We start from the raw sequence: 24,264 nt of genomic DNA on the forward strand, positions 1-24,264 counted from the left end.
ATATATCTAAAATGCTTACAGTAATGAGTTTTAGGTTCTGTATATTCCTACCATAAAATGAAATCTATGAAAGGAGATGCTTTAGGGAATAAATTTAGTAGTCCTATCCAAAATCTGAACCCATATTTTGCTTTTGGCATGAAAAATAAGTGGTCCCACCCACTTTTGTGGCTATCTAGAAGTGGTTTACCCTGTCACTTAATAAAGCAATAAAACTGGAATTTGATAAAATGAATTCTGAGGGATGTTAATGTATCCAATTGTGTGATCAGAGTCGATCATTGACATCTGGAAGCTGGGGAGAAAAGTGAAGTATACCTCTGACAGGTGTTGTCAGGAATCCTGTAGTAGGGACATCATAATGGTGCTGTCAACTTATAGTCTCTCTGATGGAAAAAGCAGAAGCAAAACTTTGCAAAGCTAAGCAGAAATATGACTTAAGGGTAATGACAACTTGAACGCAGTTACGTCCCTGAGGCAAAGATGGTGGACCACATCTTATGCTTCCTTCAGTGGGTTGTTTTTGTTTGTTTCATTGAAGTCTTACTGCTGTACAATATTATATATGTTACAAGTGTATAATACAGTGATTCACAATTTTTAAAGGCTATACTCCATTTGTGAAATGAAGTGAAAGTCGCTTAGTCATGTCCAACTCTTTGCAACCTCATGGACTGTATAGCCTGCCAGGCTCCTCTGTCCATGAGATTCTCCAGGCAAGAATACCTGAGTGGGTAGCCATTCCCTTCTCCAGGGGATCTTCCCAACCCAGAGATCAAATTCAGGTCTCCTAAATTGCAGGCAGATTCTTTACCATCTGAGCCACCAGGGAAGCTCATTTATAGTTATTATAAAATACTGGCTACATTGGAACATTGTAGAATATATCCTTATAGCTCATTTTATACCTAATAGTTTGTACCTCTTACTCCCCTACCACTATACTGCCCTTCACCCCATCTTCTGCTCTATGATAACTGCTAGTTTGTTCTCTGTATGTGTGTCTGCTTCTTTTTTGTTAATCCACTAGTTGGTTGTATTTTTTAGATTCTACACTTAAGTGATACCGTACAATATTTGTTTTCTCTGTCTGACTTATTTCACTTAGCATAATGTCAAGGGGTCATTTTTCAACCTATAAAGCAGGAAATACTTCAGAGTGGGCTAGTCTTACTGCAGATTTGAGTCCAAATACAGATAGTCTGGGTGTCCCCTTTGTTGTTCTCCCATGGTATCGATGTCTGTAGATCTTGAATGGTAAATACTTATCAGAGTGGTTTTCAGTTCCTGTGTCTCAGTTATGTGAGGCCAGGTGCTGTCATAGCTGTCACTCTCTTAATTTGGATGTGGAGTGGATGGGGGAAGGAGGAAGGGCTGACAGGGCACATTTCTTGCAGAGGCAGGTAACCAACAGGTACGTCTCTTGCACAGCCCCCAAAACCGAGAACGAGGTGCCCTCGCCAGCCTCATCCCATCACAGTAGCAACCAGCCAGCCTCGCTGACGGAGGAGAAGCGGACCCCGCAGGGCAGCCAGAACTCGCTGAACACGGTGAGCTCGGGCAGCGGCAGCACCAGTGGCATCGGCAGTGGCGGCGGCGGCGGCAGCGGTGTGGTCAGCACCGTGGTCCAGCCTTACGACGTGGAGATCCGGCGCGGCGAGAACGAGGGCTTCGGCTTTGTCATCGTGTCGTCGGTGAGCAGGCCCGAGGCCGGCACGACGTTCGGTGAGTGTGGTCACTTCTGCTCCCCAGCGTTTCCTGGGGTGACTGTTCTCTGGAGAGGGAAAGACGAGCCAGAATCTCATTAACAGAAATGCTTGTCATGCTTTCTGCTTCAGGTAATGAAAGTCTTAATTGGGGACGGACTTTATTGGGTAGCTTTTCCCCTCCTGAAGGTTGGGATTTTTTTTTTTTAACTCTTCAGCTTCCATTCTGATAGCACATTCACAGGCAGACAACTTCATGCATAGGTGACATTTGCAAAGAAGCCCCTTGACAGGATGAAGTGTGAAAAATTCTTGCCATAGAGAGACCTTTGCAAGGTCCTGAGCAGAGTATCAATCATAGCAGTTGTCTCAGAAGGTCTCCACATTTTTAAAAGAAGCATATGGTTGTAGAAATAAATGTCTGGGGGGAAAAATAGAGGTGTGAGGAGTAAAAAATATACATGCAATGCCCTTTCCATCTTATCTGTGTCCTGCCTCTACTCTACCTATCTCCATCTGAAATTTTTAAATTTTAATTTAAAATAATATGTTTACTGTTGGCTGGTGGAGAATCTAATTAAAATCTGAGTGCAGAGCTGTTTGTCTTCACTGCCCTTGAATTCTTGCAGGGGTGGTTCTCCTGTCTCATCCAGATGTTGGGGGTTTCAGCAGAGACTGGAGAAACACAACTACCACCCTCTGCAGGGTGCACGGGCTGAGACAAATAGGAAGCCAGGTGATTCTAGGAACTAGGAATCATGAGTCTTCCTATTAAAATGGATCATAAGTATGTACTCCAGAACTGATCCACCTTCTTCATTAAATAAAGTGTCATTTGTTGTTTTCTCCAAGCACATTTGTTAGTTATATGGAATACGATGGGAGACGGGAGGGGCTGTGCAGGCTTTGAAACATGCTTCAGCTCTGTCTCCAAATGACCTGCACACAAAGAGTCTGAGGACCAGTGGTCCAGGTCGCTTGCTGGCTAACATCGGCTAGGTGCTCCGCCCTATTGGATTTCTGCTCTGGTACAGCTCCGCTTGTCTCTGTTTAGTCTTGGTACTTTGCTTCCTGCTAAAGTCATGTCCCTTTAAGGTGCAAACTTGAGGGGGACAGTGCGTCAAGCCAGGTCTGTGCATGTGTGGCTGCAATAACAAACACCCGTTACTAACAGTGCCTCTGTGAGCTCTGTTAATAGCATTATCACAGCATGTCGTGGGTGGTGGGTGACTTGACCTCAAGGCAGGGTGGTTTTTTGGTTTGTTTCTCCATTAGTTTTGAAGACTTTTCTGCCCAATTTAAAAATAAAAAGAAAACCAGAGGGGACAAAGACATCTCAAGTTATCTTCTTCAGATCTGCAGTTTGTCCCTATGCACCTGGTGATATTCTCAGAATCTGAGTTCTCAGTTTCCCCTTCTAGAATGAAATAACAGATGTGTCTGGTGGGAGGTTTTGTGGTTTAACAGATATCGAATGTCTTCACTCATAATTTGGTCTTTGATTGTTTTCCTCCAACTTTTACAATGAACAAATTAAACTTTCCCTAATACCTTGCATGTGACTTCTCTTCTGAGCTATGCAGAGCTTTCCTCCCACCTGCTATATGATACCTTTCCCATGGGACTTGTCCTTGGAGATGGGCTAAACTTAATCAAGACCTTGAATTTGAGTATGGAGGCTTTCCATCACACCTGCTTGTTGCTTTCCAGAAGACTGTTTAACTCTCTTTTGAAAAATTATTTAACCTTAACCTTAACATCCAGTGATACAGACTCAGGCAAATATGCTGAAATTCAAAGGAATTGCAGCTCATTTCCCATACATTTTATCCTCACACTCTGAATTAGGATGGAAGAGCCTTCTATTTCAGGGTTTCCCATGTTAATTTTATCACCTTTTCCCAAAGGATGGCTCAACTATGTAACTATCTTTACAGAAAGACAAACTCTCAAAATCAGTGGACATGCCCAAGAAGGTTTACAACTCAGTATGCAAGTATCCGGAAACCCCAATCAGGCCTCAGAGCCTATTTTCCACCTCTCTTCTAAAAGTTACCAGCTACTCTTGGTTGTGACATGAAGTGCCTCAGAGCACATCTTCTTCCAGTGCACTTTCCCTGATTTTTCCTGTCTGAGCTGTATAGTAACTGAGGAGGACAAAGGAAATGATTAAAGAAAAAGGGTTGAGGAATGATTTGAACCTAGCTTCAGATCACTGTGCTCAGTCTGAGTATGTACTAGATTTTCTTATGGCTTTGAGGGGATTTCTATGAGGAAGAAGGAGGATTTCAGAGCTAATGAGCCATTTGGGCTCTTCTCTAAAAGCCCATGAGAGCAGCTGAGCAAAGGTCATAAAAGGAAAAATGCGTGTCAAGGTTGGGTGCTTTCTTGGCTCATCTTGTAATTATGCCCCTTTGCTAAAGCTTTCATCATGCTGCATAGCAGGCAGAAAGTCTTGAGTGTTTGTCTGTTAGGTGTTTTCAGATTGGATTTTTGGCACTGGTGGACTCTCTGACCTCACTAGACACCCAGTGATTGTTTTTTCTAAATGGAGAAAGAACAAAACATTGGCAGAAGCTTAAGCAACATCTGGCAAAAATGAAGTGACATGAACACAGAATGTGCAAAAGCTTCCATCCCAGCTCTGGGTTTCATGTTTGAAGTCCTCAAATAAGCCCATGGCAAGTTACTCTGGGGGCTCTTGAGAATCTTTGGAAATTGCTAAAGATCCCAAATTTTGCCACTGATAGAAAGAGGAAAGCTGGGGTGTCCCCCTCGTTTTAAATCGGGAAAGGACTGCAGCGATGAACTATCGTTTAGGACTGTAACTTCTTACACAAATGCCTGGAACTTTGCCAATGTTTTGACCCTCGGCACAGAGTTCTCCTTTAATAACATTTGCTTAATGCTTTAATTAATTAACACTTAACCTTCTCTTTCCCTTTTCAACCCTTTTTCTCCTCCCTTCACTCTATTCCCATGTAACGTTAAAAAAAAAAAAAATTAAAACTGACTATCAAAGCAGGCAATGCATGTGTGGCCATGCCTCACAAAATAGGTCGGATTATTGAGGGGAGCCCTGCTGACCGATGCGGCAAGCTGAAAGTAGGAGACCGGATCTTGGCAGTAAATGGATGTTCCATCACCAACAAATCCCACTCTGACATTGTCAACCTCATCAAGGAAGCAGGCAACACAGTCACCCTCCGCATCATCCCTGGGGATGGTAAAGTATACCTCTTGTGTGTGTCTGTCTCTCTCTCTTCGGTCTTACTCTGTCTTTGGTGTTCATGTAGCTGAATAGCGTTGACTTAAGAGACAGTCCTCTCCGACCTTCTCTGAGTATACCCATCAAGCACTCCTGCGCCACTGTTACTACATCACCTCACCTTCTTGACTTCATCCTCTTGCCCAGGGACCCTGTCTTGCTACAGAGATAAACATAACAGAAAATTTTTAACTCTCTCCAATTTATTTTAGCGTGGTGTCCTTGTCTTTAAAACAACAGAATAGTTTGAGTATAGGTGGTAAAACTTGCCTGATATTCTACCTGGAAATTATTAAAAAATAGGAATGTAAAATCAGAGTGTATAGTATGATGATACCATAAAACCTATGTAAGGACAATGGAGAGCCAATACTGGTTTTTAAAAAATTTTTTTTGATCAAAGTAAGTGAATGTATCCATGTTTTTTATTTAATAGGAAGTTATTAGAATTTGTGCTTTATGATTTGTCTCTAATTTTTGCATGTGGATGAAGAAAGAATAAAATCTCAGTATTTTTAATATTTTGACAGGCTTCCATTAAACTAGGCATGTTCTTACTTGTTTGTTTGATTGGTTCAATTCAGATCTTTGGTTCTTTTATAACAGTGGTGATTCTGCCCCTAGGGGGACATTTGGCATTGTCTGGAGTAGGTGCTAACTGATAATCTAGTGGGTAGAGACCAAGGACACTTGTAAACATCCTATAGTACACAGGACCGCCCCCACTACCAAAAGTTTTCCAGCAAAAAATATCAGTACTTACTTTATTATTCTTATGTACTATATTAATATATTATATAATACTTACTATATTACATTACATTATATTTACTTATTTTAGTATTATTTAATAAAAATGGAGTTGATACACTAATGTCTCTAAGAACCTTCAGAGAATTAAGTCCTGTATAATGACTTCCTTCTAAGCAGACTTTGCCCTTGAGAAAAAAGTGATACTTTTCCCAGAATGTTTCAGTGTCTTTTTTTTTTTTTCATTCTTACTATATATTTTATAAAATAAAATATATTCCAAAAGCCAGTGGGTATTTCTCAAGAGAAAACTGTGGTTTATGGTGATAGTGTGATAAAATTCTATGCCACTGATCTGTAAAATAAGAAAATCAGAAGTTTTATCTCAAAGTAATTCACCAGATCAACATTTTTATCTACCAATTGCTAGAAAGTGAGCCATGTTAATTTAAAATTTGAGTACTATAGGCTGTGCATTTCAGAAGATGTAAGTCTAAAACCAAACAATAAATATTTGAAAATTGTTCATTCTAAGAACAGGGATGTTTCTCTGTACCAGAAATACCCTCTGCCAAATGTGGAGGGAAAAAATAGCTCCTTGAATGATGGTCTATTTCAGCCTGCCTCAAATGCATGGTTAGTAATTTACCATCTGGTCTAGAGTCCATTCTACCAAATCACCACTCTGGAAAGCTATTACAATTTAGGAAAGTGGTCACAAGATGATATAACCTAGGTTCCTAGTGGAAAAGATGAAGGAAGCTAGGAAAATTTGGTGACAAATGGTGGAGAGAGCCTAATGTAGTATATAAATTTAGATATATTTATTTCCATGCTGTGGTGGGATTTCAGAAAATTAATTCAAAAGAAATGAACACAGGATATAACTTGCTGAGTCTGTGTTGGTTAGTCTGTGGGAATGAAAACTTCCAAAAAGGAAGGAAGGAAAGAAAGAGCTCCTTGAGGGAAGAGCTTAGAAAAGAATTCACAATCAGGAAAGATAAATATGCAGAAGCAACTTATACTCCTGTGCACATACTTGTTGAGTTAAATTAATATTGGGCAAGGGAAAGTATTTTTTGAGAACCTGAACACCAAAAAATGGAAAGCAAGATAGATTATCCAATAACATTTGTCAATAAAAAGATGGTTTTTTTTTAAACTACAGTGCTTCAAAAGTGTAAAATTTGAACAGAGCTATCACAGGCCATCTTGGTAAGAAGAAAGTAAATGTTAAAGATGACACAGTGTAGTTAAGGATAGATGTACTGCTGAGGATGCGATTTCATCGCAAGATATTTCAGGAATTCACCACCATTATAATAAAACTCTTCACTGATTACTTTTTCATTTTCAAAGTGCAGGTAAAGGGAATCAAGTCTGACAGAGAGTGGATTTCTAATACTCATCTTTTAAGTGGGGCCAAAAATTGCCATCTTGGAAGCTAGAATGAAGGCAGGCAGCATCTGGAAAGATGCTGAAGCAATCCATGAGGATTTTACAAAAACCTCTTGAACAGAGAGTGACCTTTGCAATCTGATGAAGAGAAAATCATGCTGAATCTACTTCCTCTCCATAAAAGTGTGCTGGACATGGTAGATTGTAAGGTAAAAAGAAGGCATTCTCTCCATGTCAGGAAGTTCTGGTCTATTTCAGTCTCTCACTCTAGTGTTTAATGGACTAGCCCAGGGACATTTTGTTGAGTGATCTTCATAAAAAAACTGAAGTCCATCATCAGAGTGGCTTAGGAGCTCTTAGAAATCCATCTTGTTCAGGGTACTGTTCTCAGAAACACAAGGAGCCACTTCAAGAAGAGGCACTCATATGAGTCAGATAGACAGAGAGAAGCTGACCAAATTTGAAGGAGATGAGGCTAAACACTTTATATTAGTTTCTGGGCTAGTTACTTGTTCATTATGGAGTTGAAGATTAACCCATCCTTTCTTTGCACAGTTCCTCAAAGGGAAACTTAAAAAGCAAGATAGTCTTGAAATAATATCACAACGTGGTTGAGCAATTTTAACAGTTCTTGGGGGTTATTTTTATCAGACAAGGATTGAACTGAAGTCATCATTTTCAAACTGTCATTGAATACTTGTGTTTTCTGATTTTATCCTGTCATGTCAGTCATATTTCAGTTCGGGATAAATATTTGCAAAATGTGTATTCAAAGATGCCTCTAAGAGATAACCCATTTACTATTAATGGAGTCTTGAATTAAGGAGAGATCACATATATTTAATGACTGAGAATGTCCCTAAATGAAATTTACAACCAAAATATTAATATATGGTTTAAAGGAATAAGCCATACCTGGCATTAGTCCCCAAGTGACTTTTATATATATATATTTTCCTTCTATTTTACATAAGGCATCATAACCATTTTTTAAATTTCTTACTACAAACTGTTTTAGTTTTCTAACTAAAAAATGATCAAATTAAAAAAAAAAAAGGACGACACACCCTTGATTGGGCCATGCTCAGAATTTACTCCCTATCTATTGGCTGTGCCTTGTGGCACATGGGATCATAATTCTTCCCCAACCAGGAACCTGACCCATGCCTCCTGCAATGGAAGCATGGAATCATAATCGACTGGATTCCAGGGACGTAGCATGCTCGTGTTCTTTCTTCTTGTCATCAGTCACCTGATTCTCCAGCTTCACTTTTCTCCTCACTCTCTTTCTCCCATTACCCTCTCACCTTTCTGTCTGTGCTAGCCCCCTCCAACAAAAGCTTTGAAACATGACCCCCCTTGATTTGGGCACTATTGTGTTGTTCAGAGTTCTCAGACAGGCGCATTCAGGGGCATTGTCATCCTCCTAAGCTTTGGGAAGAGGCTGGGAAGTGGAGTGAAGGTAGAGCCTCTTCTCCTGTGAGAGATGCACAGGTGGATAGGAAAGGCCCACAGACTGGCTTAACATACTGAACTTGAACTTGAGTTCTGGCAAGTCAGAGCACACATGCCTCCTACTATGGAGTGTATAGAAATAGCCTGTGAAGTCTGGGTGTGAGTGAGACTAATCAGACAGGGCCAGGACTAGTCAGGACTAATCAGACTAATCCTGACTGAGCCAGGCTTTCATGGAATCATCAGATTGAGTCAAGTTCAAATGAATGAAAGTATTTATGAACTTAAAAATACCTTATTTAGGGACTTACTTGGAGGTCCAGTGGTTAAGTGTCCATGCTTCCACTGCATGGGGCGTGGGTTCAATCCCTGGTTGGGGAACTAAGACCTGGCTTGCCCCGTGGTGCACCCTAAATAAATAAATAATAAAAATAAAAGACATTATTTAAATATAGTCTCTTTTCCCTGAAGTCTTTTTTTTTTTAATTTTTTTTTTCTTTTTATTGGAGTATAGTTGATTAACAATGCTGTGTTAGTTTCTGGTGTACAACAAAGTGATTCAGTTATACATGTTTATGTATCTATTTTTGTACTTCACATCTCTCTGACTTAAAAGTATTTACTCGTATAGGAAGTAAGGCTTGGTGACACAGGTAGTGCCATTTCCTTGGCAAAGGCCTAAAAGAGTTTAATTATCTTAACAGAAAGCTCTGTAGATATGATAGCTAGCATATACTTAGGCAAGAAGAACAGAGTTTCTATCATACACATTTTAAAAGTCTCCCCAAACTTTTCAAATATTTATGGGATTTAAATTTTCAAATGCTTCCTTCAGGTATTTATTACATATGTGTTTGTGCATTAAAATATTTATGAATGGAATGATTATATCAGTTGTCTCTTTGCTTGGTCTTGTAATGTGGTTCTGTAAGGGCAGCTAAGGATATTAACATGGGAGCAAGGTTAGAATGGTAATCACTTGTCACAGAGATAAGTTGAAACCCAGATAGAAGCTCCTTTCAGAAGTTAGTGCCCTGATTGAGCACAGCACCGTGATGGTGCCTTGAGAGCTAGGATATGCTCCTCTTGATACATGATTGCTGTGGGAAGGGTAATAATATCCATTTTCATTCCTCCGGGAGAGCTAAAGCAGGTATAAACATTGTTTAAGGAAGCACATAGGGCACTTGCTGGAATTTATCATGAAAACAGTCAACCTGTCCATCTGCCTTAAGAGTTCTACAAGTCAAATACATTGACAGTGCTTTTTAAAACTGTTGCTAGGGTGTATATTATATCAGACCCGTCTTTTATGTTTATTCTTTTATATGGGGGACATTTTACTTTGGAATAGAGATAGAACTTTGTGAGGATGGGCTTCAACTCGGTAGTTTTAAAAGCTGGAGAGAATTTCAGCACACACTGTCTTGGTTTGATTCTAAATGAAGACTTAAAAGCTCATTTAAAAGTATATGACATTATAGATCTTTTAAAAAGCATCCTGGAAATTGAGGGTATGCTAAAAGTTATAGTGCTTGAAAATGACCCAGGAAATCTAGAAGTCGAAACCAGAGTGTTTTGTATTTTAATTAATCTGTGATACTACTTAGTGAAGTTAGTGGTATTTATACAGGAAGGTAAAAGTACTTGCTTGTTAAGAAGGGAATGTACCAATCAGATCCGATTTCCTTGACCCATGAATAATTCCCTTGTGAACAGATTGAAACTAAAAGTTGACTGTCAGGCATGCCCTGGGTTTAACTGCCAGTGCCTCCACTTGCTCTCTGGAGGGCCCTGGACATATTGCCTATTTTTTGTAAGCCTCAGTGTCTATAGCTTTAAAATGGGCGTAATTAATTGCACCTGCACCTATTTCTTTCAGTTATGAGGATGAAATGAAACTGTGCATGTGGGAATGAACCTTACATGGTGTGTGGCACATTGGAAATAATTGAAATATGGTGGTTCTTCATAGATTAAGAAAAACAAACAAAAGAAAAAAAAATTCAGTGGGCTCGCTCAAATAGGTATTTGCATACTAAATGTTAATTTCTGAAATGCTTGACGTTAAGCTTCAACTCAGAACAGATTTGCATATAAATATTTGAAAATAGCAAAGGAATGATGGGAGGAAAATAAATAGAGGTTATCTGTTATATCTCATCAAACCTTGAAAATGGCAGAAGTACTAAAAAGGCTTGAGAAAAGGATCTGATCTGCCTAGAAAACTCTGGCTACCAAAAACACCCAATACCTCTAAAGGGGAACCTCTGCACAATTTAGTAATTATAATCACTCTAATTACAAGGAAACTTTCTTTTTGGTATTCTGATGGTGATTTCCCTGTGGCCCAAGCAATCTAGTGATTTCCCAGAGAGTTTCCATAAAATTAATTACAGTACATAATATGAAGTTTTTTTTAAAGGACCAATACATGTTTATGAAACTTCTGGCAAGTCACATTGACAAGCTTTGCAGTCTACTAGTCCTTTGTAGGGGCACAGCGGGTAGACTTTATGAAATACCACTTAGATTTATCACCGTGGTTGTGCCGGTTAACTGCAGTCATAAAAACAGACTAAATATGCTCTTAATATTGTGATAATGGTAATAAATACATGCCACCCATAAAAAAGATGGTCTTCAATTTTTGAGTAGTTTTTACGTGCCAGGCACGAGCCCAAATGCTTTTCCTCCCAGGTCGTTTTTGCATCAGTGTTCTTAGATACTTCTGTTATTCTGTATGTGTAGGTGAGGAAACTCAAGCGTAGAAAGTCTAAGTAACTTTCCTTCAAGTCCCAGCTAGTAAATTGCAAAGTTTCGGTTGCCAAGCCAGGTAGTCTGAGTCTAGCCACTGACCTTGTAACCAATACAACTGACAAGCTTGAGAAGCACCACATCCCCATCTTGGAGGGTCACAAGGTATACTGGCACAATTAAGGGTCCATGGGGAAAACAAAACACAGACACGCAAAAACATTTCTGTTTCATCCACTGTTTTTCACCCTTACTTGACTGCAGATTACTGTTCCCTCAGATTCCGGTGCAGCATTTGGTAAAACAGGTTCTGTGGGAGACGTCGTTCTGGAGCATGAACTGGATTCACAGTTTTTGTTCACCTGATTGAGTTACATTTTCTTACTGATCTTGCACCACCACTACCCAGATCATAAGCTTTAGGGCTGGAATAGAAACTGTTAAAATCATATTTCAACTGTCTCATTTTGCAGCGAGTTTAAAAAACTTAAACACATTTCCACAGTAATAAATACAACATAGAAATAGCAAGGGCGCTGGCTGCAGTCAGTGTATATTGAGTGCTTACTATATGTCAGATACAGTGCTAAACATTTCATATACTTTAATCCAAGAAAAGGGATGATTATTGTCGTCATCCCTTTCAAGGAAAAGAAGACATACAGATAATGAGTCAAGGACAAAGAGATTTGAACCTGGGTCTGATCTCCAGCCCTTTGCTTTTAACAGCTATTTGTAATGAAAATAGAATAACAGAAAGTCAGACCTAAGCTGAGTAGCATTTTTAGCAAAGTACAATGGAAGATAGAGCACAAATAAGTGGGATTAGTGAGATATCCATAGAAACTTGGTTATACGTGATGGGTAGATACATGTATTCCACAAACTATGGAGTGCCTACTGCCAACCTCAGAACACCTAGAAACTCCTAGACTTCATGGCACAGTGTGAAGTAAAGGGGTAGTTTATAGGCTAACCTAAGAACTTCACCCCCACATTATCATTTTCTTGATTAGAAAATGTGTGGCAGGTTCCAAACTGTCAATCTAAAAATAAATTCAAATAGTGCAACATAGTCATCATTGTTTACTATCTGCCTTGATCTTAATGGAGAAATAGTAAAAGAAAATAAGACTGATACTATGTAAATTATTTTAATATATGTTTATATATGCATGTCAGTTAGCAGTTTGTAGGCATGTTCATGAGTGTTTTCAAATCCTAGGTTTCCAAGCTCCCAGAGATTAATGAAGTTGTTTATGAATGTGTTTAGTGAAGAAGAAAGTCAATTTACATAAGAATATAATCATATTTGTTACATTAGGGTGGCTTCCTGATTTGTACAACTTAGATTTACATACTGGCTCTGACTAATGCAAGTTTTAAAAATAACTCTTCATGAGTGATACTAGGCAAGATCTCACAAGGATTCCACATTTTTAGTTGTGTTTCATTAAAAGCTTTGGAGAAGAAAGTAGATGTTCTCTGGATGTGTATTTATTAGTAGCAAGAAGTTAGAACACTGACTATTCACATGAGGAAATTAAGCAGACTCACTAAAGATCACCAATAAATTGCAGGGACATTAGCAGAGACATTTATTATTAGCCTGTAAAAGTCTGGGAAATAATTTTGCAGTGATTTGATGGGACTGCCCTTTTAAAGTGATGGGGGAAGAGTGAAAGGCACCTACCTTGGCTATGATTTTTAAAGTACCATTTTCTTGGGCAAACTCTTTATTTCATTTGTGGAGATACCTGGTTGGAGGAGTGTCATGGGGGTGTACATGGCTCATACCACACTCTAGTTTAGAAATGCAAGTCAGAACGTTTTGAAATGGTGAGAGAGAATTCAGATGTCATTCAGGTGTGGGGCTTGTGCGCATCTGATTTGATACTGTCTTCTCCGGGGCCTTCGTTTCATGATGCTCTGTCTTACCCTGCAGAGTCTTCGAATGCCACTCTGCTGACCAATGCAGAGAAGATAGCCACCATCACCACTACACACACCCCTTCGCAGCAAGGAGCCCAGGAGACCAGGTCAGATATGACTTTGGCTTCTTTTGTTACTTTCAGGGGGAAAAAGTAACTCCTGGTGGTGTGATGGTACTTCTCTTTGATTCTTTCTCAGGCTCTCCATGGGTTGCTCTTATATATATATATATATTTTTTTTTCTCTTGCTTTGGCAGGAACACCACCAAACCAAAGCCAGAATCTCAGTTTGAATTCAAAGCACCCCAGGCAACACAGGTGAGGACTGTGTCTCTTTTTGCCTTGTTGGCTTTGTGCATTTCCTTCCAATATTCTGAAGCTCTTTTTACCAGGTATCTTATAAGCTACTCGCAATTAACATAAATAACCTTTTATGTACTAAATATATACTAAACATCAACTCACATTGGGTTATCAAGTAAATAACATTATTTTACTACCTTTGAAAAATATCCCTAGACATCCTTTTTCTGGAGGCAGGGGGTGAGGAGGACCAAACAAAATAAAATGCTATCAATTAACTCAATTAATAGGTGATCAGAGAAAGAGCAAAACAGGATATAGCTGGTCATGGTATTCATAAAGGCACTTATGGCAAGAAAGTGTCTTTTGGTTAAGCTGTTTCTCAGATTTGTGAATTTCAGGTGAGGCTCCTAAAGCTACCTACCTGTCCCACAAGGTGGTAATGGAGGGTACACAAGTGATAATAGGTGAAGCAGATTTGGGAAACATTGGGTGATACAGAGTTAAGTCTTTTTTTTGTTTTCCCTCCCCCTCACTGGCCTTCTCAAAGCCTTTCCTAATCTTTTCCCAGTTCTCCTTAACTAGCATAGGAACCACTGTCAAGATGTGTGGAGCTTGTTGTTGCTATCCAAATGATGAGATATTTTAGGGCCTTGGGCAGGGAGACTAAAACACCAGCAATGTGCAGGATGGTATTATTTAATGAAGGATTTTCCTGTCACAAATGCAAGTCACAGCCTCACTGATTAAATTTTAATATATGCGTGTTGGTATGCAATCTGTATGCACACTCATGAATGTTTTCACATTCTGGATCTCTAAACTCCTAAGGTTAATTGATATTAATAAACAATTAGAAACCACCAAGAAGGGAATACAAATTTTGCCTTTGGGTCAAATGAGCCATAATGGAGAGTGTTTGGGAAGAGAGAGAGAAATGTGTGTCGATTTAAGTCCTCCCAGAATAACTGCGTTTAATTTCTTTGAATAGGAGCAAGATTTTTACACTGTGGAGCTGGAAAGAGGAGCCAAGGGATTTGGTTTCAGTCTTCGAGGCGGTCGAGAGTATAACATGGACCTCTACGTTCTGCGCTTAGCAGAGGATGGTCCTGCGGAAAGGTGTGGGAAGATGAAGGTAAGTCGGGAGAGGCATGTGGGGTGGATGTAAATAAGTCATCTACAGTGACTTCGTGACATCTTATGATTAGAACCTGCATGCTCGTGAGAATTACATGTTTCTACAGCTTTTCATCTCTCCCTCAAGCTTAGATGTATCTACCAGAATTAGGTGAGCTCTTCCAACTCTGGCGTTGAATAAAGGATTAAAATCACCCATGAACTTACTAAAGTGGATATTGTCTGAATCCCATTTCCAAATCCCAATCCCGTTTTTCATTTCTTGTACTTAATCTCGTATTACTTCCCTGGAATTCCTGGGTATCCCAGCATGCTTTGAGAGCAGGAAGCCACATGGTTTTGTAGGTTCTGGGTGGTGAGCTCCATTCAGTCTCTCACTAGTCACTGCCACCTTTCTCTGGCCTCAGGAATGAGTTAACTGTCTTAACAGTGGGCCAAGGACACCATAGCATGAATATTCAAGATCATTTGGTAGTACTCAATAATGCAAATTTTAAATGCACACATGCCAAAAACCCACTGTGTTCTGTTTAGATATCTAATATCTCTTACCACATATGAATATGTTGCTCTTATGGGCAGATCAAATGATTTAAAAAAAAAATCATTTGCTCATTATATCTAGGGGGCATAGATTGAGACATTGGGAGCAATTTGGAAGGAATTAAAAGAATTTGAGAGTCAGATCAGGAAAGGAAAAAAGTGAATAAAATGAGTCCTTAGCAGAAAGGGGGAAAAGTGACCAAAGATGAGGAATTTAATACTTGTAACTTAAGACAGAATCTTGAAGTTTATATTTCTGAAGACTGAATTTTTTAAATAATCTTTTTTTTAAATTGAGAAAATAGACCAGGAATGTGATTTTTTAGAATTAGATTAAAAAATGATGCATAGTAAGAATATAATTTCCAAGGTCAAACTATGTACCAATTTCTTATATATCCTTCCTCTATACATACACATGCATAATTTGTGCATATACAGTGGTATATAGTCCTTTTGTTCATATTTCCAAACACATGGATTTTGCTTTTCCCTTTACTCATTTAAAAAAGTTTCTGATTGAAAGAAATACCATTATTATGATATTTTGTATAATGTTACATAGTTCACCTGACATACTGTAACATTTAATTGGACTTCAACATTTTAGGCATGAATTGTTACCCTACCCTTAGTCAGATGAGGAAATGAACTGCAAAAAAGTAGAGGACTTAACCAAGATCACTTAGCTATCAAGTGATAGGACTCAAATTCAGTGCTTTAAACTCCAGCACCAATCTTTTTCTCTTCTGCCTTCTAGAATATGTGCTTCTCGAGAGGACGTATCTGGCCTATCTTGTTCACTCCTTTACCTCCAATGTATTAGCAGTCAAGTGTATCAGCCAGGAGTGTGGTCTCATCTGAAGGCTCCTCTAGGGAGGGATTTGCCTCTAAAGCTTCATGGTTGTTGTCAGGATCAGTGCATCTTGGGCTGTTGACCCGAGCCGTCTCTCGTTTCCGTACCATAGGCTCTGTAGGGCATCTCACAACAGGCATCAGAATAGAAAAGTGAGATGACAAATGAGGGCCAGTAAGGCAAAAGCCAAAATTATTTTGTAACCTTATCTTTGACCTCTCATCACATTTACCATGTTCTGTTTGTTAAAAGCAAGTCATTCATTCCAACTCACATCCAAAGGATAGATTACACAGGATATGAATTCAAGTAGGCAAGGATCATTGGGGGCCATTCCAGAAGCTATTGACCACATCCTTTTCCTTCAGTAACTTATATTTCCCTCTGCTTTATTTTTTTACCTTAGCACTTACACGATCTAGCATACCATGTATTTTTTTAAGTTGCCTGTTGTATTGTATTTCCCATATTAGAATGTCATCTCCTTGAGGACAGAGAGTTTGGGTTTTTGTTTTTTTTTTTCATTTCTGTTTCCTAAGTAATAGAAGATTTTTCTGGAACATGTTCAATGAGTAGTTGGTCAGTCAGTAAGTGGAAGAATTTGAAATCATAAAGCACCTCCATAGCTGATGAAACCCTTTGGTGATCTTCTCACTTGTCTCTCTCTTTTTGGCAGGTTGGTGATGAGATTTTAGAGATCAATGGTGAGACCACCAAAAACATGAAGCATTCTCGGGCTATAGAACTGATTAAGAATGGTGGCCGCAGAGTGCGTCTGTTTCTGAAGCGGGGAGACGGCTCGGTCCCAGAATATGGTGGGTCAAACTATGAAAACATTCCTTCCTTCCCTGGCATGACTCCATGAATTTGTCTCCAGAACTGCAGCAGGAAAGTCTTTTTGTTTCCCCTATTCACCAGTGTCTTACCAGCCTCTTGCACCATGTGATTATTTGCCTCGCTTGTTCTGAAATCTCTACACATTTCATCCTTTTGCTTGCTCACGTGGACTGGGGCATGGTCTAAGACAAGATCTTTATATAGCCCCCTTTCTGATAATCAGAGAGAACATTTTGTCTAGTCCGACCAAGAGCGAAGGAATGTTTGTTTGAACTGTGCCAAACCGTTTCTCAGATCCAATTGTTAGCACAAAATGACTCTACTCCTTTTAAGAAGCAGGAAAGCAGGTTTCCTGAGTGATAATGTTGAGGCACAATTTTTTTTTCTCCTCTCTCGTTTTGATACCTTTATTTAAGAGGCATGAATTTTGGAGATGATTTGGGGGCCTTGCTCAGCATCAAGGAGGGGTATACAGTTCTCCTGCATCCCTCCTACTGGTCCCTACCCCAAATCAGACCACCTGAGCCCACAACTACAAAACAAACAAAACTGTTGAAACTTTAGCCATATGTTTTTAGATGATAAAGGATGAAATCAATTCCCAGTGCCCATCATGAGGGAAACATGTTACTATACCTTTCCTGTGAGGAAAGCCAACTTATGCATAGAGTTCCTTTGTCATATCTGTAGACATGATTTGACTAAACAGCAATGATCTTTACATAGCTTAGTGTTCTGATGGCAAAATATTGTATATTATAATAATTATGTCCTATTTGAGATTCTTGTTTAAAATTTAAAGGAAAAAAAAAAGCTATGCCCTAGATGTAGGGCTCTTCTTCCCAACCAAAGGTCTACAAAAGTTTCTATAGAAACTGTGATTGAATGGTCCCCATATACATCGGTCCCCTTTATTAGGGATTTATCTGTTATTGCCCTTTTTTCTGAAAGTCATTTGGCACAATTCCCAGTTGCATTTTGGACTTGATGAGATCCTTAATTCAGATGCAGCTCAAGGAGAAGGAGAACTCCTTTGAAGGACAGTCTCCCCAGGTGTTGGACATCCATACAGGTGCAAAATAATAAGGGGCCCATGGCGGGGGAGGGGCGGGTATCTGATGAGGCCCCTTTAAACATGCCCAACCACAGGGGAAGTATTTTGACAACATTAAGATGCCACAACTGTGCACTGTACTAAACCTTGACTGTAGGTGTATCGATGCCACTGAAACTGTGTAACATTGTCTCCCTTTTCTGTCTTCCCTATGCTTCTGTTGGATGTGATCTTTCATTTGCGAGTCATCATCAGTAACCTGTGTACCTTCTCAAAACCTATGTCTGTTGCACTGAGGATGAAAATCCAACACTAACCAATGTTCTTTGGGCTAAAAATAAAGATCATTTCAATACACCGTTTTTTTTTTTTTCCCAAAAGGGTTGAATGTGCCAGAGTTGTGCTACTGTAACGTCTCCATGTGTCATTGGGACTAAATTTCTCTAATTCTATTGATTAGAGTCACAAATGGGTTATAATATGTTAAGTTCCAATATTTTTCTGACTTGATTGGAACCTGCTTCTCTGTGAGGCTATTTTTGTAATGAGTTTTTTGTACTTAATTTAACTGCCGCGGTCTTGGGGGGCGGGGAGGGGGAGGGAGGGAACTTTGTTCTTTTGTTGTTTATTGTTAATGCTCTCTTATGCCAGCCTGTCATTGTTCCAGTTGTTTGAAAAAGAAAGAAAGTAAAAGAAAAAAAAGGATGCATCCTTTGTCTGGGTTCTCTCACGTTATCTGGCTGTCTGAAAACGTCACTGTTCTGATTTTGGTCTCTGCAGCCTTATTTGAGTGTTGCCTTAGACTGTCTGACTGGACAAATAAACTCTCTTTACCCTATGTTAACAAATGCAGATTTTTTTTTTCTTTCCTCTTTGTTATAGGGAATCTAAATGTTCAACTTTTTCTCTTTCTCTCTTTCTCTCTCTTCTCTGACTGTTCTTGGTGCTGGGCCCTCCCTTCTACAGCGATGATACCTCCTAATATCGCTGCATGTATGAGAAATGAAAAGCTCGGGGAGGCTTGCTTCTACCTTATGGGCCATAATCAAACTACGGTTTGTAGCTCAATCAATACTAGGTGTTTCTGTGCTGTGGCCTAATTTCCTCATTGCTTCTGCTTTAGCTCTGTTTTGATATGTTTGGCAATTCATTCTGAGCACCCTGCGTTCTTTGAATTGTAAGTACACCACTGACTCTGGAAGCCTTACTCTCCCTTCTCTTACATATAGGTGTAGAAAACCCCAAGGTTAGATTTAGGATGGTCACTGAAGCCCCTTCCCTCACCTAGATCTTAAAATGACTTCTTAAGCCTCTGTGTGGTATTTCTAGACATCTCCCCAGCATTCCAAAAGAACAAATCTCAGATCACAAAGCTCTCACCTAAAGAGATAAAACTCTGCTAAAACAGGAAGATGAGATTTCCTACTTAGTTATCTCTTGTCAAATGACAGTCCAGGGGCCAAATCTTGTTCACAGCCTGTTTATGAATTGATAAGTAAAGTTTTATTGGCACATAGCCATGCCCATTTCTTGTATGTGTTGTCTATGGCTGCTTTTGCCATATCGTGGCAGATGAACAGTTGTGACAAACTATGTGGCATGCAAAAACCATAAATATTTTACTCTTTGGCCCTTTACAGAAAGAAGTTTACTGATTCCTGCTTTAGGCTATGTTCCTGTTTTTGTTAAAACTTACTCTAGGTTTTGGGAGATCATTTGTGAAAGATTAATTGCCTAATGTTGACCTTGTTGACTCATGAAAGATCCTTAAAGAGCACCCATGATTCCTTGGTCTCTGTGACTGTGGCCTGGTGTGTCCTCTGTGCGGCAGCACATCATTTCTGGTGCCTAGCCTGGAATGGGATAGTATGTATGGCTTACTGGGTTTAGGTATGACAAAGCTTTGAGAAGAACTCTCATAAATCCAGGATGCTATTTAATGTTTTTGCAGTGTCATTTCAGATAGTTTAACAATAAACAGGAGCCTTTATGGGGCTCCCCTGCTTTTTAGTCTATAGATGTCTTAAGGTTATAAAAAGTCGCCCAGTGAATCCACCTGAGATGTAATTATGGCTGCTTTTATAGCATCAAGAAACGTGCCTCTATGCCAACCCCATGTAATGTCAAATGTGCACGTGACAGCCTCTCTTCCACTTCCTTTTATCTGTCAGATGACCCCACAGCTTAAAAACAGTTCCTTAAACATATGCAAAAATAAAGAAAATAGTTGGACAGCACTCACACAGGTAGAGAGAATGTGTAATGGACCCTCCCATAATGTCACATTTGCCTGTCGTCAACATCTGGCTGTGTTGCCTCTGTCATCACCAGCCTGGCTTTCTTTTTTTTCCCCCTTAATGAAAGTATACTTTGCTTACAGTAGCATTCATAAAGCCTGAGGGTCCAGAGCAGTGAATTTCTACCTCTCTATGCACCCATTTAATCCCCACTCAGATCAAAACATAGATTCTTTCCATTCCCTTACAAAGTTCCCTCATGCCCCTCCAGTTCAACAGCCCAGATTTTTGTAAGCAAATTAAAACAATCTTTAAACAAAGGAATATTTTCTGTCATGGGGTGAGGGGAGGAAGGGTGATGGCTGGGGCAAGAAAGAACAGGAGATACTAAGGGGGAAGGCCATTTTGATACTTGTAGACAGATTACTTGGGTTATTCCTTTAAAGACTAAACTCATGACTGTTACAAGTTGAATGATCTATATGAGTATAAAGATAGTAGGCTAGCTGCCAAAAGCCACAAGTACCAGTTTTTAACCCTGGCTAGTTGCAGTTACACTTTAACTAAGAGTCAGTTTGGCTTTGATTCTGACTGCTTTTAACAGTTGTTTGTTTGTTGTGACTAATGGGGTCTCAAGAGGGCGGGTGGGGACAGGAGCCAAGGTCCTTGATACCAAACTGTTACTCTCGTTTCTCTTCCTGGCAGACCCCAGCAGCGACGGGAACGGCCCCCCCACCGGTCCACAAGGTGTTCCGGAAATGAGGGCTGGGCCCCCTGACCACCGACAGCATCCATCATTGGAGTCCAGTTACCCACCCGATCTTCACAAATCATCACCACATGGGGAAAAGCGGGCACACGTGAGAGATCCCAAAGGCAGCAGAGAGTATAGCAGACAACCCAATGAACATCACACATGGAATGGAACTTCTAGAAAACCCGACAGTGGGGCTTGCCGACCCAAAGACCGGGCACCCGAGGGACGAAGAGACGCCCAACCCGAGCGGATGGTGACCAATGGCCCCAAGAGGAGGTCTCCGGAGAAGCGGAGGGAAGGCACGCGCAGCGCTGACAACACTTTGGAGAGAAGGGAGAAGCAGGAGAAAAGGAAGGAGGTTTCCCCGGAGAGGAGGCGAGAGCGGTCCCCGACCCGCCGGAGGGACGGCTCTCCAGGCCGGCGGCGGCGGTCTCTGGAGAGACTCTTGGATCAGAGAAGATCGCCCGAGCGCAAGAGAGGAAGCTCGCCCGAAAGGAGAGCCAAATCCACCGACCGGAGGCGGACCAAGTCCCCTGAGCGGAGGAGAGAGCGGTCCCTGGAGAAAAGAAACAAAGAGGACAGAGGCAGCCACCGGGAGAGGGACGAGACGAGTCTAAGACAGGACGCCGGCCGGAGTTCCAGACATCCCCCGGAGCAGCGAAGAAGACCTTACAAAGAATGTAGCACCGACCTCAGTATCTGAGAGCCTGCGTCACATTTCCAGCCTTTACCATGTCAAAGGTTCGAAGAGGAAGCTCACAAACCTGAAATCATTTTAGTTTCTTACCTAATGAAGCATCTGACGTCAGCCTGATGATCCTCTGACTAGCGACATTTGATGCATTTGAAATCTTATAAGAAAAAAATATATATATGAAAAGTGTTGTGCCTGATGTATCATATTAAAGAAAGTATTTTTAAATGCATACTTTTTTGGGAAATTATTTGCTAAATGCTTCCCCCAAAGGGATATAAATTTTGTTTCTACATAAACTGTAGAATTGTTAAGAATTGTTCCCTTTGGGGGGGGGGGGGGTGTGATCTTTTTCTCTCCTGGTTAAATGGGGCTGTTGATCATTTTCTCTAAGTAAGGAAAATTATTGATCAAATTTAATTAATTTGATGGAGACTGTTATGTACTGATGTAGTGCTGTAGTTTAGTTAGGAGTTTGGTGAGTTTTTTTTTTTTTTTTTTTTTAATAAAAAAAGCAAAAAGGCAAAAGTTATATTTGTAAAAGCTGAGGACTCTTTGGAATGAATGAGGATTGCTGATGATCCTAAAGTTAAGCAAACTGTATGAAGAGACTACTGTTGCAAATGAAGGATATTTATAGCTAAAGGACACAGCACAAAGCACAAAGAAATATTATGTTCTCAAGTTATTGTCTGTTCAGAAAACAGTTTGTACTCTCCTTAGCTATAGAAAGGTGCAGAGAGGAGAAGTTTGGTCACCATTACCTAAATGCAGCCCAAACACAGATGGTCAGGTTCATTAGCATCACCAACATTGAATGAGAATCTCATTAAGGCAGTGCCATGAAAGTTTTGCTCAACTACTAGAAGGAATGCACAGCAAACACCTTTGGTGTTGTCTTGCCTGATTTGAGACTGAATAGTAGACTGCATGGGAGACAACGTGCCGGTGTGAGGAGCCCTAAGAATCACTAGTACAGAAAGCTAAGTTTCCCCTTTTTATCATGAGCCTGTGGTTGCCCTTTGTCAAATTGGGGAGAAGGGAGTAAGCCTTGGTAGAAGGAACTTCTCTGTTGATATTTAAAGAAATGAGGGTTGGGCATGCTCATTCTTAGAAATGCCAGTTTTCTTTGGAACCATAATAAAAATCTCCAAAATGGCTGAAAGAGAAGGATTCGATTTCATTGGTTCTAGACCTGGTTGACAAACATCTGCACTTATGACCCTGTCCTTTGAATCTTTGGACAGAACAAACTATAGAAATTTTTCTTTAATAGAAGACATTCTTTTGCTATCTCACAGGAGGTTTGGTTGGGTCGGCTATAGCCCCGGGTTGTGGTTGAAATGAATTACTGCCTAGCTGAGCCAAAACCCTTGCTTGTACCTGTTGGACCACTACAACCAATCGCTGCTTATGATGCATTGCGTATTTCTGTAGTACTGTTTTGCATTTTCCATACAGACACAAAACTTTGCAAGTCAATCACTGTTGTTCTCATGGTACTGTTTTAAAAAAAAAAAAAGGATAAAGAAAAAAAATGGAGAAAACCAGCCAATTATCTTATGTACAGAGTTTAAAATTGTAATTAATAGAGCCTGTTTTAAAAACAAACAACTGTTGCCTTTTTTTCTTGTATAAAAGAGAATTTATGACAAAAAAATTAGCTGTGAGGAATGTGACATGTGTTTATATTTCTGAATATGGAACAAATTGATTCATTGGGATATATTTTACTGTAAACTAAATCAGGTATGTAAAGCTGTTTTAAAAATGGGAGACTATATAAGTAATTCTCTAAAGCTTTAGTTGGTTTGAGTATCATCATTTCCTCCATGGTGAGCCTGCTTGTGAATTATTAAGCACTTGTTTGCATTTCTGTTCTTCATTCATTTCTTGCAGTGTGCTGTGGACTTGATGCTCTTTCTGTATTGATGAAAAGCAGTATGTGGGCCAATCTTTTTATAAAACACTATGCATATATAAATATTACATTGTTCATAGCTTTATTTGACTTATGGGTTTATACAACATTACAATGAGTAGCTGTCCTTCTGTGGATATGCACAAACCAAGTTCATTTCCTGGAACAGACACAATGTACATTCTATAGCTAAAACAGAGGAAAAAGTCTGAGACTGCTATTTTTATCTTCAGAGTTTTCCATACAGAGCATACATTGAGCTACAGTAGTATGGTGAGGGAGAACACAACTGAATAATGATGTTCTTTTTTCATCAATTTCCTAAGAGCCAACTAGGGATTTTATTCCTAAGGCTCCACTGCTAGGAATTCTCCCACTTATTCTAGCCAAATCCATGATGTTAAATGATCGATGCTCTCAATTGTGGTCCAGAGTTTTAAATAAATGAAATCAAGAGGTGGGTTTTTGGAGTGGATCATGAAGTTAACATCTCAGTGTCTTTCTTGTTGTCAGAGATGTTTGACATGTTAAAATCTATGTGCTACCCACCTGGGCTTGGCTTTATCCGTGAAGACTTTTAGCGTGGCAGTGTCATCTGAGTTTCATACTTTGAAAATATCGTACTGTACAGGGCCTATACACTAAGCAGAAAGATAGAG

The 24,264-nt window shown here is 39.8% G+C and overlaps 1 protein-coding gene across 13 annotated transcripts in view; it reads left to right on the forward strand.

Moving 5' to 3' along the window:
* Nucleotides 1–23,668, forward strand: part of MAGI1 (membrane associated guanylate kinase, WW and PDZ domain containing 1) — a 635,987-nt gene extending 612,319 nt beyond the window's left edge. For 4 of the 13 annotated variants that reach the window (XM_070455714.1, XM_070455715.1, XM_070455720.1 and 1 more), the window contains 7 exons: nucleotides 1,432–1,725; nucleotides 4,729–4,932; nucleotides 13,280–13,373; nucleotides 13,524–13,584; nucleotides 14,561–14,704; nucleotides 16,782–16,920; nucleotides 20,939–23,668. In XM_070455714.1, the coding sequence (XP_070311815.1) occupies nucleotides 1,432–1,725; nucleotides 4,729–4,932; nucleotides 13,280–13,373; nucleotides 13,524–13,584; nucleotides 14,561–14,704; nucleotides 16,782–16,920; nucleotides 20,939–21,693 (1,691 nt within the window). In that variant the 3' untranslated portion in view covers nucleotides 21,694–23,668. Of the gene's footprint in view, nucleotides 1–1,431; nucleotides 1,726–4,728; nucleotides 4,933–13,279; nucleotides 13,374–13,523; nucleotides 13,585–14,560; nucleotides 14,705–16,781; nucleotides 16,921–18,962; nucleotides 19,052–20,938 lie in introns of all 13 variants that reach the window. The other 9 variants (XM_070455716.1, XM_070455723.1, XM_070455721.1 and 6 more) reach the window with 5 other exon arrangements.
* The last annotated feature ends 596 nt before the right edge of the window (nucleotides 23,669–24,264 follow it).

Source organism: Odocoileus virginianus, chromosome 26, assembly GCF_023699985.2.
Source record: "Odocoileus virginianus isolate 20LAN1187 ecotype Illinois chromosome 26, Ovbor_1.2, whole genome shotgun sequence".
NCBI lineage: Eukaryota > Metazoa > Chordata > Mammalia > Artiodactyla > Cervidae > Odocoileus > Odocoileus virginianus.